General features: G+C 34.7%; 1 protein-coding gene across 6 annotated transcripts; it reads left to right on the top strand.

Annotated features, from left to right (window-relative positions):
- Window positions 1-402: 402 nt before the first annotated feature.
- Window positions 403-18714, top strand: LOC106175948 (BBSome complex member BBS7). 6 transcript variants are annotated; one of them, XM_087008910.1, is made up of 21 exons: window positions 403-550; window positions 906-978; window positions 1202-1270; window positions 1626-1688; window positions 2128-2303; window positions 2875-3061; window positions 3538-3610; window positions 3866-3932; window positions 5196-5219; window positions 11480-11529; window positions 11707-11837; window positions 12284-12368; window positions 13881-13986; window positions 15147-15339; window positions 15766-15840; window positions 16304-16506; window positions 16814-16978; window positions 17267-17376; window positions 17621-17724; window positions 18049-18172; window positions 18525-18714. In XM_087008910.1, exons 2-21 carry the CDS (start codon window positions 940-942, stop codon window positions 18659-18661), a joined length of 2181 nt encoding a protein of 726 aa, XP_086865036.1. In that variant the 5' UTR covers window positions 403-550; window positions 906-939; the 3' UTR covers window positions 18662-18714. The 6 variants fall into 6 exon arrangements, with proteins under 6 accessions (XP_086865036.1, XP_023932484.1, XP_023932486.1 ...); XM_024076716.2 differs by having other exon boundaries at window positions 408-556; XM_024076718.2 differs by lacking the exon at window positions 13881-13986 and adding an exon at window positions 12592-12685 and having other exon boundaries at window positions 408-556.
- The last annotated feature ends 44 nt before the right edge of the window (window positions 18715-18758 follow it).

The raw sequence follows: 18758 nt of genomic DNA, 5'->3' as shown, positions 1-18758 counted from the left end.
AAATAAAATTATTTAGTTAGACCATATTTTTACTAAAGCTTTGGTAAACAAAGTCAAACCTATGATCTTATGTTCTTTTGTGAAATAGGTCCCAGAGCTAGATCAGAAATCGTTGAACTTCTTTCCATGAAAATATATACTGAAATTGCTAAACTCTTCATTTCTGATATATGTTTTAAATAATATTTAGAGTGAATTAATTTACTTAAAATGTAAGCTCTAATTACCAAGAAATTGTATATTGTTGGAAGTAAACTCCCTAGCCTGTAACGACACCTCGCTAATTGGCCTGATATGGCATCTTGTGGTCTGGCTGTACCCTTTTTTTGTGGTCTGACCAGAAAATCGTATAGATATCTCTGCTAGTGTTAAAGCTGAATACAAATGAGCAAATCTTGTATTTTTATGAGTATAGGGGCAGGTTTGGTATAATCAAGTCATTTTCGTCCCAACACATTTTATCAACCAAGCAAACTTATGGTAACCATGAAGTGCGCAGCTGTTTTGTGTACTTCCGGCAAATAGTTTCCTTGCACAATCGAAGTTTTCTGTACTGGTAAGTAGAGAAGAACCGTGTTTATTTGCAAATGATTGTCGGTATATGGATCTTTTTTGCAAGTGACAAAAGATTGTTTGAGACAGGAGCGATATTCAGCAAACCAGTTTTTCTTTCTTTTCCCCTAATTCTTGTGAAATCAGTCGAAAGATTTATTTTTTATTTTCAGTCATATTTTGATCTAGATCTATTTAATTTTTGTTTTAAATAATTTAAGATAATTTGATCCACTTTTTATTACATTATTCATGACATTGCATTATTTTTGACCTCGAATTATCACACCGTACGTGTGTCTTATTTTTAATTTCAAATATTTGAACTAATGTATATATTTCTTCCACTCTAGAGCATGGAGTGAAAGAAACAAGACTCGCCTCAAAATGATGGAATTAAACCTTTCTCGTGTGGATTACCTGCAGGTGAGTGGGTTGTATAGAACCAAGATGCATGAATATAGTTTTATAATTGAATCCCTTATCGAAAAAACAGTTGTATTTATTTAATCCAAGGAGTTTCAACAGGAGTTGAAACTCCTTGTTTAATCTGAGTGCACTATCATTAAATGCTTATATATAAATTATAATATAATAAATAGAAACTGTTTGAAAATTTACACAAATTCATGATGAGCTGTTTTTTTAGGTGGGTATCACATCACCAAAGAGCTTAAAGCTCCTTCCTCCAGCAGGAAAAAAGGATCCAACACAAAAAGTAAGTTCAATTATTTCATTGTAAATGGAATTAGATTCTGTAATATTCTTATATAACATGTATCACTTACATGTATAAATAAAACATAACTATATTTATACATGTATGACTTACAGAAATGCAGTGGTCTCCAGAGGTAAAAAAGAAATTATATACAGACATATTCAAATTTTAATAAGTGTCAACTGAATATTTTCAATTAAGAGAAAGAACATATACACCACAGTCTCATCCATTTTATTCTTTGTCTATTATGAATATTTGGTGGATCAACTGTGAATTGCTTGGGAGATTTAAAAAAACTCAGAAGACAAGCTGCTGCCAGTTCACTTAAAATGATCTACATCTCTTGCAGGTTGTTGTTGCTGACCATAATGGCGTCTTACAGTGCTTTTCTTTAAAGAAAGGGGAGCCTAATGTAAGTAAATTAAAATCGTGTTTTTACCAAATGTTGTGAATTCAATTTAGATTTACAATTTTACAATCTAGTAAAAATTCATCTGATTTACAATTTTTATTATCTTGTAAATATTCATTTTCATATGATTATATGGGATTGCAACTGCTAATGAGAGGTAAAAATTGGGACACCAGTATTTTATTAGTGCTTAACATTTTCAATATCAATATGATTGATACTGTCTCCCTTAATATAAACTATCTAAATAATAATTTTATATATATATATATATATATATATATATATATATATATATATATATATATATATATATATATATATATATATATATATATATAATCCTAGATGATTGCATGCTTATATAGAATCATGCAATGAAATGCGTTAAGGTTGACTTGAAGATTAACCCAGTTGTTTAAACTTTTTTTTACTTCAGCATGTATTTAAGACCCTCCCTGGCAACAAAATGGTACGAGTGGAACTGGGAGGCCCCCTGGGACAAGTTAGAGAGAAAATTTTTGTAGCAACTGGCCCAGAGGTCAAAGGGTTCAACAAGAAAGGAAAACAGTTTCTAGGATTTGATACAAATATGTCTGAAAGCATCTTAGCCATGTAAGTTCCCTTGCTTGTAATGTTTAAAAATGATTACTTTTAAAAATGTTTCAAAGACTAGTTGTGTCTAGAATATATTTTGGAAAGTGAAAGATAATTGGTTACATACTCAGCCTAATATTATATGTAAAGTGTAAAAAGAAATATTCTTAAGTATGTACCTTGTTATTTGGATGCTCTCAGGCAAGGCTTTTCATTACCTAGACATATTAAAAGACAAGTGATTACACCCTTTATTGAAACTAGACAATGTTGTGTCTAGGATGTATTTTGGAAATGAAAGGTTAGTGGTTACATACTCACCTCAATATTACATGTAAAATGTAAATTGGATATGTACCTTGTTATTTGGATGCTCTCAGACAAGGCTTTTCTTTATCTACTAAGACAGATTAAAAGACAAGTGGTCACATAATCACTCCTATATTAAATACATGTGAAATTTTTAAAATGTCGTATGTACTTTGTTGTTTCTTGATGTCAGGCAAGGGCAAGGACAAGTTTTAATTTAAAAATCACTTTTATTATTCAGATCAAGTTATTAAAACAATTACTTTCTGGATATTTGCAGGCATGTTGAGGGGGCAGATCTGTTTGTGAGTGGAAACTACATTTACAACCATTATAAGGATTGTAAAGATACCAACTATTACCTATGCCAAGACAAAGTCAATGACATTATAGTGTTACCTGTGGAAAGAATACCAGAAATAATGCCTGTATTGGCCTGTCAGGATAGGGTACTTCGAGTGTTACAGGTAAAGCAAAGTCGAACACCCATGTTAATGTTATCCTCAGAGTTTAGGGTTCATTTAAACTCTTAGTCATAGATGTATATTACTGTCCACATCTTTCATTTTCTTTCTTTCCTCAGTCTCCTTTAACTAAGCTGATAATCATATCTTGGTTTCTGTATGTCATGATGTAGCATTTTTTACCTGCAGTTATGCAGTTATCTATAAGTCATCATTTTCGTGAGTCACCATGAGTAGCACAAGAAATATGATAATTCACATAAACATAAAGAGTATTTGATGTTGTAAATTGTCAAGAATGAGATAATGAGAATTTTAAAAATTGGTACACCTATGTTTACTTTTCTACACACTGCCATGTTGTAAATGCACCATGTTGTAAATGGCCACGGTCACAAGGTTTGGAATGGTTGGGTTCATTGTTGTATTATCCTGTTTTGCCATTACATCACTGAAGTTTCATTCCTATTTGTCTCCAGGACTCTGACATTTTATATGAAGTGGAGACTCCTGGGCCGCCTTCTACACTTTGTATGTATGCTGGCACTGGAGGTGAGTCATATACATGTCCTGGTTAAAGACTGCACTGGATCTGTGGGCATAACACTGTTTTATTATAAACATTTTTCATTTAATTTGATATTTATTTTTTTAATTATAATTCCCTTTTCCTATCATTTTGTAAACTTGACCGACTTGGATGTTATATATATTACTTATTTTTATGAACTTACACATTGGTTGAAAATATATAGTGTTTCTTTTCTAATTATGTACATGTTAGTTATATTGTGTTCTTTGTACTAGGTGATGAGGGCAATGAAATCTTGTATGGCACATCAGATGGAAGGATAGGATTGGTGGAGATTGGGAGGTAGGGTTTGTGGAGTTATATTCTTGTGGGTAACTGCCTTTCTTTGTATTGGTATGAAATGTTTACTAAGCACTTTAACATAGCGTGACTGTGCAATTAGAATCTAGTTACAGACTTAGATATTACTAGAATTTTGTTCCTTTTGAACTGTGTATAAAATAAATGTTGTCAAAATCCATCTTAGTTTTCTGACAACTATACATGTATCAGAATGCTCTGATGATAAATGTATATACAACTTAAGTGACATTGTCTTAGGGTTGCAATCCATTGGGACCCTATTCAAAATCATCACTGCTAAACTATTACCCCATTCACACTACAGTTGCAAAAATGTGCATTTCTATAATTCGAATTTTTCGCGAGGAATTTCGATTCGGTATTGCGTTCACACACGCAAATCCGAATCACACGTTGAAAATTTCAGGTTTAACTTCCTGTTTTGAACACTCGCGCATGCGCCACACAGGAAATCTTAAAATACCAACAAAAATGTGTGACGACAAATGCAACTCAAAAGACATTCCAGCATTCAGGAGAAGTATAAGATGGCAAAATAAGTTAATATTTCCTCATGTTGTAGTGAGTGGTGACCTTCAAATACGTTTGGTGCAATCACTAAAGTAATAAACAAGCGTTCAAGGATACCCGCACTTATCTGCACACATGCGCAGTAAGATCTGTACAGGTGTCGATTCCGGTAAGTTATCCGAATCGCGCTTAGAAATCCACCTCGCTTGCAGGATTTTGAAAATTCGCATTAGAGAAATCCTCTTGCGTTCACACTACTGCATTTATTCGAATTGTGACCTAATTTGCAACTTATCTGGATAACTGAGCGTAGTGTGAATGGGGTATATATTCAATCAAAATTATTCCACATCCATTTGATTTGTTGACCTCTTTTAAAAACATTGTGAACAATTTCAATAGAAAAAAATTTTAATAGCTTCGAGAACACCAAATTTTTGAATTCGATGAAATTTTTGTATTCCATAGTTTTGAGAATACCCCCCTCCCCCCTGTGTCCTGTCCAATTAAGCTGGTTACAATCGGTCACTGATGGAGTTGGAAAAAAATTTTAATGCTATGAATTACAATCACTCTCTGATAGAGTTGGAAGAAATTTTTAAATGCTGTATTGATTTTGCCTGTGTTAACTCAACTCTCTTATAAATCTCTGCCAAGAATCCATGGAAGTCAGTTACATATATGTATATATATTTTTGCTGAGATGTTAACCATTTTGCTCCCTACACACAGAACAATGGCCAGTCCAAGGAGGAGGTAACCAGATAAGTTTTCCTTGCTTCCTTCAAGTGCTGTGGACACAACCAATTGCCTTCATTGTTTGTTTATTGTTTATTTTGTTGCAGTCATGTAATATCAATTTAAGTACAACGTTATCTTTGTGAAAAAAATATCTTTTATGGTAAAGGGAAAGAGTAAGCAGATTAAACGGTACACCTTGAATGTGAATTCAGATACTTTTATTGCAGAAATAAACCTTTGTTGGAGCCAAGCTAATCCCACATTGCCAATGCTATGTGCATGATATCAGTTATTTTGTATTTAGCTGTTTAGAAAGAATTAGATGTGGTTGCACTATTATGTTTGGTCAGTTATGCCTCTTATTGTTGGTAATAGTATTCATTTGCTAATAGATGTGATTTCCTTTTTACTTCTACCTTAATTTGGTTGTAAATGACAAGATTTATTTTCAAACTTTTGCGAAGTTTATCTTAGGAGTAATTATTTATTTGAGCCAGGCCATATTGTTCAACAGTGATTATCAGAAGACTGTCTGTATTGTCTTAGCAAACATTTTTTCTCTGTTGTATATATGTTTAGTGTCAAAAAACATTTCTGTAGCTTAATGCATGTACATGTGTGCTTAGATCAGTATGTATGTGAGTACATAATGTGTGTGATACACATGTCACTGTATGCTTGTGCATCTGTGTTCATACATAACTCTCAGCACAGACTTCTGCCTGAAATAATGCTGAAACTGATGCAAGCAAGTCTGGGCAGTAAATGTGCGGCTTCATCAGATAAGCTCTTTTCTTTTTTTTTTTTATGGACAGACACAGATGTGTCTGTACATATAGCCGTCATCTGCGTCTGTCGTCGCCGTCGTTGCCGTCGTCGCCATGCACTTTTACCGATAACACGATAAGTGGAAAACTGTTTTTTCTTTTTGTTTGAAACTTACAGAACTGATGAATATTCATAATACGCAGGTCGAGTTCGAAAATCAGCATGATCGGGTCACTTATATGGAATTTATGCTGTTTTTTCACTTTTTTCAGCATATATGCAGCACCGATAACACAATAAGTGGAAAACCATTTTACCTTTTGGCTTGAAACTTACAGAACTGATGAATATACATAATACGAAGGTCAAGTTCGAAAATCAGCGTGATTGGGTCATTTTTAGTGAATTTAGGCTATTTTTTCTCTTTTTTCAGCATATGTGCAGCACCGATAACATGATAAGTGGAAAACCATTTTACCTTTCGGCTTGAAACTTACAGAACTGATAAATATTCATAATACGCAGGTCAAGTTTGAAAATCAGCACGATTGGGCCACTTATAGGGAATTTATGCTGTTTTTTCACTTTTTTCAGTATATATGCAACACAGATAACACAATATAAGAAAAACAGATTGGCCAATTGTCATTATACTCACAGGAGGGGCCAATCTTACTAAAACGCAGGTTGAGTTTGAAAATCAGCATAATCAGTCCATTATTTTAGAAGTTATGCTGTTTTTTCACATTTTCTCACATTCAATTCTTAGGCATGTTAACAGTCTCATTATTGAACTAATAAGATACGTAAAAGTGTTTGTTTGACATTTCCTGCATCTTTACAACATTGTTAGTTGATTTTTTAAAAATGATGGTAAACTTGTTATCATGTATTGTGTAATAAAGTGTCAAAAATGGAAATAAACTCATATATTTGCAGTTTGTCAGATGCATTCATCCACTATGTTCAGAATCTCAGAATGGAGGAAGTTGGACATTTAACACTGTTCTATTGATACTTTTCCCATCTCATCAATTTTCTTCATTGGTCATATAAAAATGGCAGTAAACTGTTTATTTTGTTTTATGTTAAAAAAGTGTTAAAAATGGAAATAAACCCATTTCAGAACAGTGCTGTCTTGTTTACATTTTGGCATTTTCAGTATGTGGCTTTGAAGTTCCATGGGCCTGAAGACTTTTGCTTGTCACATTTTCTGAATAACCATGATACTAATATTTTATAATTAAAAATTGATGGTCATTATGCTGTTAAACATTATGTAATATTGCATCAAAATGTGAAGAAACCCCTATTTTGGGCACTGCTCCCATGATGACCATTTAAGGAAAATCATGTCACTTACTGTTCTCAAACTTACAGGAAAGAGACATGGGACTAAAATACAGCTTCAGTAGGCAATGCAGTCTGTTTGGTAAATTTTTCTGGCAATTAAACAGTTTTTTTGTGAAAATTTAATTTTTCACATATTGGCATTTCCAAGGTGTGACTTAGAACCTCCACGGGCTTGAAGACCTTTGCTAGTCACATTTTCTGAATATCCATGATACTAATATTTAGTACCACCAGCGTATACGCTGGCGGTACTCATGGTTTTAGTCCCGACCCGTCTCGTACAGCTCCGCCGGCTCCGCCGGCTCCTGCGGCTCCGCCGGCTCCTGCGGCTCCGCAGTCGGGCGCCGGAAACAAGTCACCGTTACCGCTTCTCCTCCTAGACCACCAGGACCTGTGTCCCCATCTCTTGGATTTAGGTCACATATAATCTCAACTTGAACACCCTGGTTTTTTTGTCTCTGTCGGTGCATTGGCCTGGGCGTGACACTTGTTGAAACGCACCCTTGTCAAAATTTTTGAAAATTCAAGGCTAAATATCTCCCAAACCAAAGGAATTATGGGAAAAATTACTACAGAAGTCTGACCGAAAGTCATATGTGGAGATTCCAAATATGCCCTTTGATATGACTTTTGACCTTTTTTTCAAGGTCAAACAAGCCAAAATTTTCTAAAAATGGGAATTTTCTGCAAAAAAATAGTTGTTTGTGCTATTTTTTGGAAACTACACAGATCTAAGCTCTCCTGTTACAGTGAGGGGTTACAATTGGGGACTCCTTTCATCTTTGGGAGTTTGGGGTCAATCGGTGCATTTCCACGGGAGAAGCAGCCATTAGATACCGAAACTGAAAACTTGCCTTTATTCTGGAATGGTAAATGCCAGAGACCTTTTGTTCATCGCACTATGTAGAACTTGTCAAGTGCAATACTGGAGGTGGTGTCCATTTTTTTGTTTTCGATATGGTTTAGGCATTGCGCTATATCAAAAATTACAACATCGCAATATTCAGTGGGGAAAATGTTAAACATTCCAAAACTGGCAGAGATACGCCCATAGTTACTATTGAACTTGAATAGGAAGTTATATACAAGTAATCTAACTGTGACCTTTAAATTGACCTTTGACCTACTTTTCACCATGAACTGAACTTTGCAAATTTTCTAGCCCTTATATCTCCAAAACTGGCAGAGATACACCCATAGTTACTGTTGAACTTGAATAGGAAGTCATATACTGGCATTCTTATTGTGACCTTGAAATTGACCTTTGACCTACTTTTCAACATGAACTGAACTTTGCAAATTTTCTATCCCTTATATCTCGAAAACTGGCAGAGATAGGTCCAAAGTTACTATTGAACTTGAATAGGAAGTCATATACTGGCATTCTTATTGTGACCTTGAAATTGACCTTTGACCTACTTTTCAACATGAACTGAACTTTGCAAATTTTCTATCCCTTATATCTCGAAAACTGGCAGAGATAGGTCCAAAGTTACTATTGAACTTGAATAGGAAGTCATATACTGGCAATCTTACTGTGACCTTGAAATTGACCTTTGACCTATTATTTATGATGAACTGCACTTTGCATGTTTCCTGGCCTTCATATCTCCAACATTGGCAAAGAAATGCCCATAGCTACTATTAAACTTTTATAGGAAGTCATATACTGCGACCTTGAAATTGACCTATGACCTACTTTTTACCTCAAACTGAACTCTGCATATTTTCTTGCCCTTCATATCTTCAAAACTAGCAGAGATCTGCCCAGTGTTGTCCCTAGGTTTTCTCTTTTGTCAGCATTCCGGTATATGCATTACTGATAATGCATTTCAAGGAAAACCAATAGGCCTTTTGTCTAGAAAATCACAGGAGTGATCAGTGTTAGGAAAATACAGGTTAATTAGGACATCTCCTTGATTGGACCATTTTAACTGTTATGTTTTTTTGATTTTTTTTTTTTTTTTTCATATTTTGAGAACTCTTGTTTATTGCATCTTATAGAGCTTGTCAAGCACAAGACTGGTGGTGGTGTCCATTTTTTTTTTTTTTTTTTTTTTTGGGGGGGGGGTCCATACGAATGCGCTTACTCCAGCTGGTGGTACAATATCCAGAGGCGGTATCGCCTCTCTGATCCTCTAGTTTATTATTAAAAATTGATGGTCATTATGCTGTTAAGCATTATGTAATGTTGCATCAAAATAGAAGAAAACACAATTTTTGGTGCTGCTGCCTTGATGACCATTATGGGAAAACCCTGTTACTTATGACTGTCAAACTTTCAAAAAAGAAACACAGGACTAAAATGCAGCCTGAGTTAGAAAAGCAGTCTAATTGGCTTCTTTTTCTGGAAGTTATACATTTTAGTGTAATATTCATTATCTTTTTGGCATATTCATTGTGGGACTCGGAGCTCCCATGGACATGAAGCCAAATGGTAATCATATTTTCTACATGTCCATCCTATTTATAGTCAATAAACAAAAATTGGTGATAATTATTCTCTAATTTATTATGTAATGTTACATCAAAATTGACAACAATCTTTTTGCACTGCTACTGCAAACATTATGAAAAGAAAACTGTGCCACTTATTATAATTTTAAACTTACAAGTTACGATTTTTAGGATTGGCCTTTAGCTCATGAGAAAACCAGCTCTATTGGATTATCATGTTTATTGTATTTATGCATTTTTTGTGAAATTTTCATTTTTCTCATTCTGGCACTTTCTAAGTATAAACTTGAACTCTGATGGGCCTGGAGCCTTATGCTTTTACTTTCGTCTGTGTTACCTGTTGTGCATAAGTTGATGTTGACTGTGCAGTTAAACATAATGTATTATTGCATCAGGATTGGTAGTCTCCTATTTTGGGCATTATGGTTTTGTGCTTTTCTTAAGGTGTGACTTATGGGCCTGAAGACCTTTGAGTGGGTCAGTCTGTAAATTACCCTTGGGTATCACTAGATTAATTTCAGAGTTATAAAGTCATTTGCTTTAATAGGCCATTAAATGAGATTACGTAAAGCACACTTGTTGATATTTCCCTGTAAACTCCCAAAGGTAAAGCTCTCTGCTAGATTAATAATAAGGAAGCAGTGATAATTATGCAGGTAAATTTTGTTTAATATTGCAAGTAAGTTTTATATATATATATATATATATATATATATATATATATATATATATATATATATATATATATATATATATATATATATATATCAAACTGGAAGATTAAAAGTTTGAATAGCATCTTCATTGGAATTATATTTACCTCAAGCTCTGCCAAGGAGGTTATATTTTCACCCCTGTTTGTCTGTCATCCACATAACACAAAAAAGTTATGGACCGATTTTGCAGAAATTTTCAGGAACTGTCGGAAGTGGGCCAAAGAGGACAATGATTAATTTTTGGTGGTGGTCCGGATCAATAATCAATCAATTAACAATAATAATCAACAATTGCTGCCTTGGCAGAGGTCTGCACTCTCAAAGTGCTTTTCTAGTTTTGTTGTTTTCCTTTATAATTTTTTCTCAAACACTTGCATTTGTGACTTTTAACTCTCATCTGCCTGGGGCTCTGCACATTTTCTGTATTTCTACATAAGCAGTTGTATTGTTTTTTATGTCTTTAAACATTATGTAATATTATTTTATGCACTGTCATCATTTTTCAAATATTGAGACTTTCATAATGTGAATTTGAACTCTCATGGTCCTGAAACTGTAATCTTATTGAAGGGGTGGATTGAGACCATCTTGTGGGTCTTCCGGAAGACAGTCAGGTTATTAAGTTTATATTGACTGGTATCTATTTTTTTCTGTTGGAAGACCATCAAAATGGAGGATGGATCAACATAGATACTTTGAAATACTGTCAGAAAATATCTCTGGGTCTGCTCCTGTTATTGACCATGTTACCTGTTGTGCAAGATTAAAATTAAGTGTTGACTGACAGTGCTATTATAAGCATTATTTATTATTGCATCAAAATTGACAAAATGACCTTTTTTGCATCTTTATTTTCTGTTTTTTGTCTGTACATTTGACAGCTTTGCTGCCTTGTTTTTTTTTTTTTTGCATGAAAAACTAATGCCGTGATGTAAAAAAACATAATGCATACTGTTGATGCCATGTATTGTCTATATTCAGGCTGGCTCCCTCTCACAGATGGGAACTTCCAAATGAAAAGAGAAATGGAGGTGAGATAGTAGACCCACATTCGGTAAACTTATGGTCATCATGAAGTGTCTTGACCTTGTAGTAGATTTATAATTGAATACCCTTTTTTCACCTGTAAATAAGTAGAAATCTTGTAAGGAGTCATAGATATGATTTTTCATTACAACTTTTCTCCACCTTTTCTTTCTTTCCTTAAGGGGTACTTTGTCTGGACAATTATGACATGACAGCAGATGGCATCTTGGACTTGGTGGTTGGCAGAGATGATGGCTTGGTGGAAATCTATGGTTATGATGAGGCAGATGAACCTATACTGAGACATACTACGGTATGTATTATATATGTTGATGGATGTGTCGATTATTGCAATATTTTCTATGATTAAAATGATTATGTTACTGTGCTTTATAGCTCTCTTAGAAACAGGATATCCTTTGGTGATGCTTCTCTCTCTCTCTCTCTCTCTCTCTCTCTCTCTCTCTCTCTCTCTCTCTCTCTCTCTCTCTCTCTCTCTCTCTCTCTCTCTCTCTCTCTCTCTCAGACACACACACACACACACACACACACACACACACACACACACACACATGCAGTGAAAGTATCCCATTTACCTCACAAGGAATCTAGTCATCATGAATCATTTTCATCTTCTAATATGATGTTACATTATATAACAAATATATATGGTTTTTCATACATTTGCATTGTTTTACATTGTGGGTACGTGTAGTGGCATATTGTAAGTATGTATTTTTTTCTGCTTTCCCTGAACAGACCTGTAGTGAGAGTGTCACATCTGTGCAGGGAGGTCGTGTGGCCAATGGAACGTTTGATGAAGTTGTGTGTACCACATACGCAGGTAAGACTACACCTGTCCACTGAAATGAGTATAAATACCATTGAATGTAAAAAGGTTAAAATTGTTTTAAACCAACAGCAGTTATAATTGTGTTATTAAGGAATGAAGTGAGTCTGATACTCATGTTTGTATGCATGAATGTGTGCGCACCTGTGTGTATAAGAAAGAGAAAGACTTAACAACTAAATATCTTGTACAGAAGATGAGTTGGTCATGTTTTCAGGATGGCTGTTTAGCTACACAGCTGAACAGCATCAGAACAAAATACAAGGTGGAATATACTCCGAGGAGGGGAAAGCCAAAATTATGGCTTTAAGGTAGTCACCATATTTGAAGTTGGGTCTTATTTTTCGTCAGCTACACATGCATGCACACATGCATGGTCACACACACACGCGCGTACACACACACACACACACACACACACACACACACACACTAGGCATGTAAATAATATGCAATGTTTTCACCCACTGAATGGCATGTCATTTTAACCATGGGTGTTCTCTGTTGTAGAACAAATGGCAGCATGGAAGTATTGGACAAGCACCTTGCTGCACGTGGCACTGTTATTATATTATATCTTATTTCATGTTATCATTATTTATTGATTAAGACCAAAATTTCCTAAAAGCCATAAATAAATTTACCATGTTTCCTTTTCTTTAAACAAAGAAGTTATTCATTATGCATTTGGAAGCATGAGCCAAGTGCACATTATTATATGTAAAAATGCATGTTTTTAAAAACTTGTTTTGTTTAAAGACATTGACTTTGTTGATATGAAAATCATTCCCAAGTTTGCATTACAGCTTGATGCAATATTGCAGAACTGATGCTTGCTTTTTTCCAATACAGTAAAGATCATAATGCATGAACCAACAATATACAAATCAAGCTTAGGGTCTTCTCACCTAAAGAAGTTTTCAGAACTTCACTAAGTTAATCGGGAAATCTTCTCACTGACATTATTTCTTGACTTTTATATCAAGAAGGCAACCATTAAAGGACCCCGAATCCCTTGTATTTTGGGATTTTGAATTTTGTGTTGACAAATTTGGTCCCCTAATGTTGTCAGTTTTGATTTCTGGTTTAAGTTGGTAAAGTTCTAAACAAGCCCAGGCTATGTGCAAGTACTCTTAATAAATTTACAGTTATTCAGATTGTTACCGTGTAGGGGCAGACGGAGGCCATCTTCTGGGTCTTCTGGAAGACATATAGAAATTTTCAGGTTTACATTGACAGGCATCTAGTTTTTCTGTTGAAAAGAGGTAAAAAAAGGAGGATGGATCAACAAAGACAATTTGGAAGACTGTCAGAAAATAGCTCTGGATCCCCCAGTGCTATGATATATCCTTAGCTTATATTTCAGCATCTTCTCCCCCCCCCCCCCCCCCCCCCCTTATTACCATGTTACTTTTTGTGATTATTGCAAATTCAAATGAATTTGTCAAAATTTACACATTCAAATTTGTCAAAAGTAAGTACTTTTCAATACATTGGTCACTGTAGGATGGGTCATTGGTTTGACCACTCACACTATGACTGAAAAGGCAACTGGACCAGGTGGAGCGAGGGTGGTGGACAGGGATGTCCAAGCCAAAATTATACACCTGAGGTACAACTTTACTTTGAGTCTGTGTGTACTGATGGAGACCCTCCTGTACCCCTGCTGACAACCTCAGTCATCTTTCTCCCAAAGTTATCACTGTGAGCAGCCACTAGATGGCAGCACATCATTGTGAGCAGCCACTAAATGGCAGCAATACAGCGTGAACATACTAAGGTTTTGATCTTTAGTTTTGGTTATCTTTTTCCTGCTTTTCTTTGTGTGTAAAGGAGTGCCCCCCTCAGTACTCTGACTCTTAAACCCATTTTGATTATTCCAAGTAATAAATCAATGACCATACTAACTGACCAGTGAACTGCTGACCAAGGTGACTGATGAGATGAATTCACATCACAACGAAGCTTAAACTATTAACACCATCATTATTTATAACCTTCCAGTTACCCAGTGCTGATGAATATTATACCAGGACATGCTCATACTGCTTACCCATATTAACAAAAATCACTGATTTTAGATACCAACTATAAGATCACATATATACAAGAGAGTATGTTGATCTATTGGTGAATATCATCATACACCAGCATTTTTATCACAATTGCTAGGTGTTCTTGCTATTGTCTTGCTCGCTCACTCACTCACACACTGCCTAGCATGCTGTACTGCACTCATTCAGGTTGGATCATGAGCTTAACCACTGAGCACCAAACCAAGGCCGCGGGACCAGGCAATGCTGTCCCTGCAGATAAAGATATGCAGGCTAAGATTATTCACATGAGGTAATGGCATGGAACAGTTGTAGAGTGATGGGAGTGGTTTTAGGCAAAGTATTACATGTATTAAATCTTTGTAATCTGCTTTGCACATTTATCTTGTCCTCTTACTCAGCTTTATAGAATGCTGTCTGGTAATTGTATGATTTTGATTCCTAACATTTCTTGCTTTTTTTCAAAGTGCTTTGATTATTCATATTAATTATATTGAATTATTGTGTTGGAATGTACATTTATTTATTTGCTAGTATTATTTTTTAAACTATGGTGATATCATAACTTTTACATGATAAAAACTGATGTCTGTCTTAATTATTCAACATAGAAATACATGTAATACTTCAACATTTTATTGAGTTGAATTAATACTTTTGCATATTTGTAACTCAGTGCTTAAAAGTGAACATTTGATAATTTTTACAATAAATTCAGACAAGAGATGGAAGCTCTTCAACAGAAGGTTATCCAGGAGAGAGAAAAATACCAGGTGACAGCTCAGCACAAGAATGCCATATCAGCTGTCCCACAGTTTAACATTAATGACAAGTTTGTGCTGAACAAGGAAGATGCCAGCTACACTCTCAGTCTTGAAGTTCAAATGGCAATTGATAATGTTCTCATACAGGTATGTAAAGGGAGTAGTTGAATATAGGGGAATTCGACTGACTGAACTGTCATCTGTTGGCATTCATAGCTGGGCCAATTTTTTTCAGACTGAAATGTAAGGAAAAAGGCTTGGTCTGATATCTCTAATGGTAATCTGAAGGCACTCAAACAAACCTTTAAAAAACGTCCAAACCCATCTCATTTCTAAGTTTATGGAATAAATAAATAAAAAATGGAGTTTTTAATAATGCTGTGGTCACCAGCAACTGTTGTCATATTATGGTCTGTGCATTGCAAATCTTTACATTTGCAATTTCTAAAAGCCAAAATTAAATTTACCATAGACTCTTAATTTTTTTCTCTTATTTATACCAAAAAAAGTTGTTAATTATGCATTTGGCAAAAAGTTTGATGTGTAGTTTTTAAATTTAATTCTTTCTTTCAGAGTGATGTTCCTGTTGACTTGCTGGATGTGGATAAAAACTCTGCTGTAGTTAGCTTCAGTGCCTGTAACCCAGAGGTAAGAGTTTGACACAGGATACCAGTACTACAGTACATCCCTATTTAATTTTAATCCAAGAAGCGTGCTTTTAGATCTAAAAAGAAGACTTCATGATTTGACACATTTCTGTCGGCAAAAACAAGTGCATTCAATTTACTTCATTTCGTCAACATGTCAGTTATATTTACAGGAAAAATTATTTTCTTCTTATCTTTTAATTAAGTTTTGTTTAGTTGTATGTTATTTTATTTAACTGTACTTAGTTATATAGTTATAAGTTAGTATTTAATTATGTTTTGTTTTCAAATGTAGTTTGTAAATATTTTGATTTATAGACTTACTCTCTCTACCTGTTTAGTCAACATGTCACTTATATTTGCTGGTCTCATGAAAAAACATTGAACTTAACCCTATAAAAGAGTTGTACGTTATTCGGTTTAATAACAAAACTCTTACATATACCCATTGAAATCTTTTTCAGGAGGGCAACTACCTGCTCGCCACCTATCGCTGCCAGGCCAACACGACGCGCCTGGAGATCAAGGTGCGGTCCATAGAGGGCCAGTATGGCACCCTGCAGGCCTATACCACACCCAGGCTACAGCCTAAGACCTGTGTGGTCAAGCAGTACCCCATCAAGCCACTGTCTCTGCATCAGAGGACACATGTCTTTGATGAAAATAGGTGATGGCTTGGTTCAATAATGGTTATTGTGTAACTGTTCATCTGATCAACGGGAAAAAAAGGATGCAAGTGCCTGTTATTATTTATTTAGAGCTATATCTGAATAAGTTTGATTAACTAACAATCTATAAGTGTATGGCCCACATTAACAACTGCCTTTGGACATTTGAAACACAGAAAAAAGTAATTTTAATCGATACGAAGATTTTAAAGTAAAAAGAGTAACAATGAACTGTACACTGTGCTCCCCCTCTTCATTACTAAAACTGATAGCAATTAAAGTGTATATATTTTTGTACAATTCCAGACCAAACTGTTCACTGAAACTGATGGGCAACTTCAGCCTGGCTGAGATCCACTCCTGGGTGACATTCTGTCTCCCTGAGCTGCCTGAGAGGACACCTGCTGGGGACACGGCTGTGTTCCACTTTGTCTCCACATTCCTTGACACACAGCTCATGTGTCAGTACAAGTTAGTAGGACTTTGCTGAATTAGTAGGTTCTGATATTATAGGATTGTTTACCATAGCATTCATGAGCGGTTTTATGATTATTATTTAATCATGGTTAAATGATTAGATGTCATGAATATAAACCAATAGGCCTTTTCTCAAATTTTGTGAAAGCGTAGCAAGTGCCAGTATTTTTTCTTGATATTTCTTTTAGTTTTACCATACAGATAGACAGATGAAGTCGAGCTTTACATAATTTCTCAAATAGACATTATTTGTCTGAAAACCTTATTTTCTTAATATTTTAGAAAAGGGGAAGGGCTTTTTAAATCGGACAACATTTCCACAATCTCAATTTTAAAAGATGTTCTCACAAAGGAAGCCACCAAAAAGAAGATCAGATTGGACATTTCATATGGTGAGTGACCATTAAGTCAATATATAAAAGAGGGTCATCACTAAAAATAAAATCTTAAAAGACAAATTTGCCTCTTTTCGAAATTGTTCAATTTTTAATGACTAAAATGTTTTTTATGAGTTTTGCTCAATATTGTGATAAAAAACTCTGAAGAAATATTTTTTTATGTAAATTCTGAACAAATAAATGATGCTTATGTTGTTAATGATGCAAATAAATGATTTTTGATCTTTTGGTTATCTAGACATCAATGAAGAGTCTGTGGCTCACTTACTCAATCTGATCCACCCAAAACTGGAGTACCAGCTGGTCCTGGCCAAGAAAGTACAGATTATTGATGCACTCAAGGTAAGTGGCTCTTCAGATAAAGTCTGCCTTAAACTATGGCACAACGTTAGAGGCACTTAACATGTTTTTATTATCTGAAACACGAATACTGGACTAGACGATTATGAGGTTTAGAATTTAAAAAAAAATCTCATATTAAATTGTTGGTCCTTGATTGTCATTTTCTAAAATAAAAAAACTTAAGGTAAACATTTATCAAATCGATATATGTGTGTGTGTGTGTGTGTGTGTGTGTGTGTGTGTGTGTGTGTGTGTGTGTTGCACACTTTAATGGATGGTGCAAAAAAAGCAAGTTTTCATTAACTTATTTGGTCAAACTTTCAGGAGTTGCAGGTACATGAAAGTGACACATCCTTCCTGTCAGCAGAATACCAACAAATTCTTCAAGATGCTGAAAAGCTTCAGGAAGAATATAAAAAGCAGCCTTGCTGTCTTGAGAGGCTCTATGATATCCTTTTTGATGGAATTGCTGGAAAAATAATTGAAAACTATTGGGATTTATGATATGTATAAACAAAAAGTAATATGTTGTCATATATACTAATTTATTTTGATGGGTCATTTTTTCAGATAGTATTTCAAATTTTATTACCCTAATTTACAATTTTGTAAATTGTTTTTTAAATTGAAAATTTCTTTGTATTTCGAAGTTGATCTTTTTAATTACTTTATCATTTGGCACTTATATTGATATTTCATAATGCATCATAATGCATGTATGTTTGCGTTTATGCTTTGTTTTAACTTTAAAGGTGTCATCTTGCTCTTTTTACTTAATTCCTATCCTTAACCATTTTCAAGTATGATCACAGATCTGTTCATCGACAAGTTCAAATTCAAGGGGCAGAATGTGAAGAGCAAAGTACCTCTCCTGATAGAACACTTAGATAACTATGACCTGGGGCAGCTAATACAGTTTTTCAATGCATCTGGATAGGCAGAGACTAGGAAACAAGCAAAATTTATCACTTCAGAATTTTTTCTACTGAACTTGAGCAGCCCAGGCTTGTATTGACCGTTTGCAAATTTATTGA

The sequence above is a fragment of the Lingula anatina genome, chromosome 3 (assembly GCF_051362555.1).
Source record: "Lingula anatina isolate TDL-2025a chromosome 3, LinAna3.0, whole genome shotgun sequence".
Classification (NCBI taxonomy): Eukaryota; Metazoa; Brachiopoda; class Lingulata; order Lingulida; family Lingulidae; genus Lingula; species Lingula anatina.
This window is presented reverse-complemented; position numbering and strand designations above follow the sequence as displayed.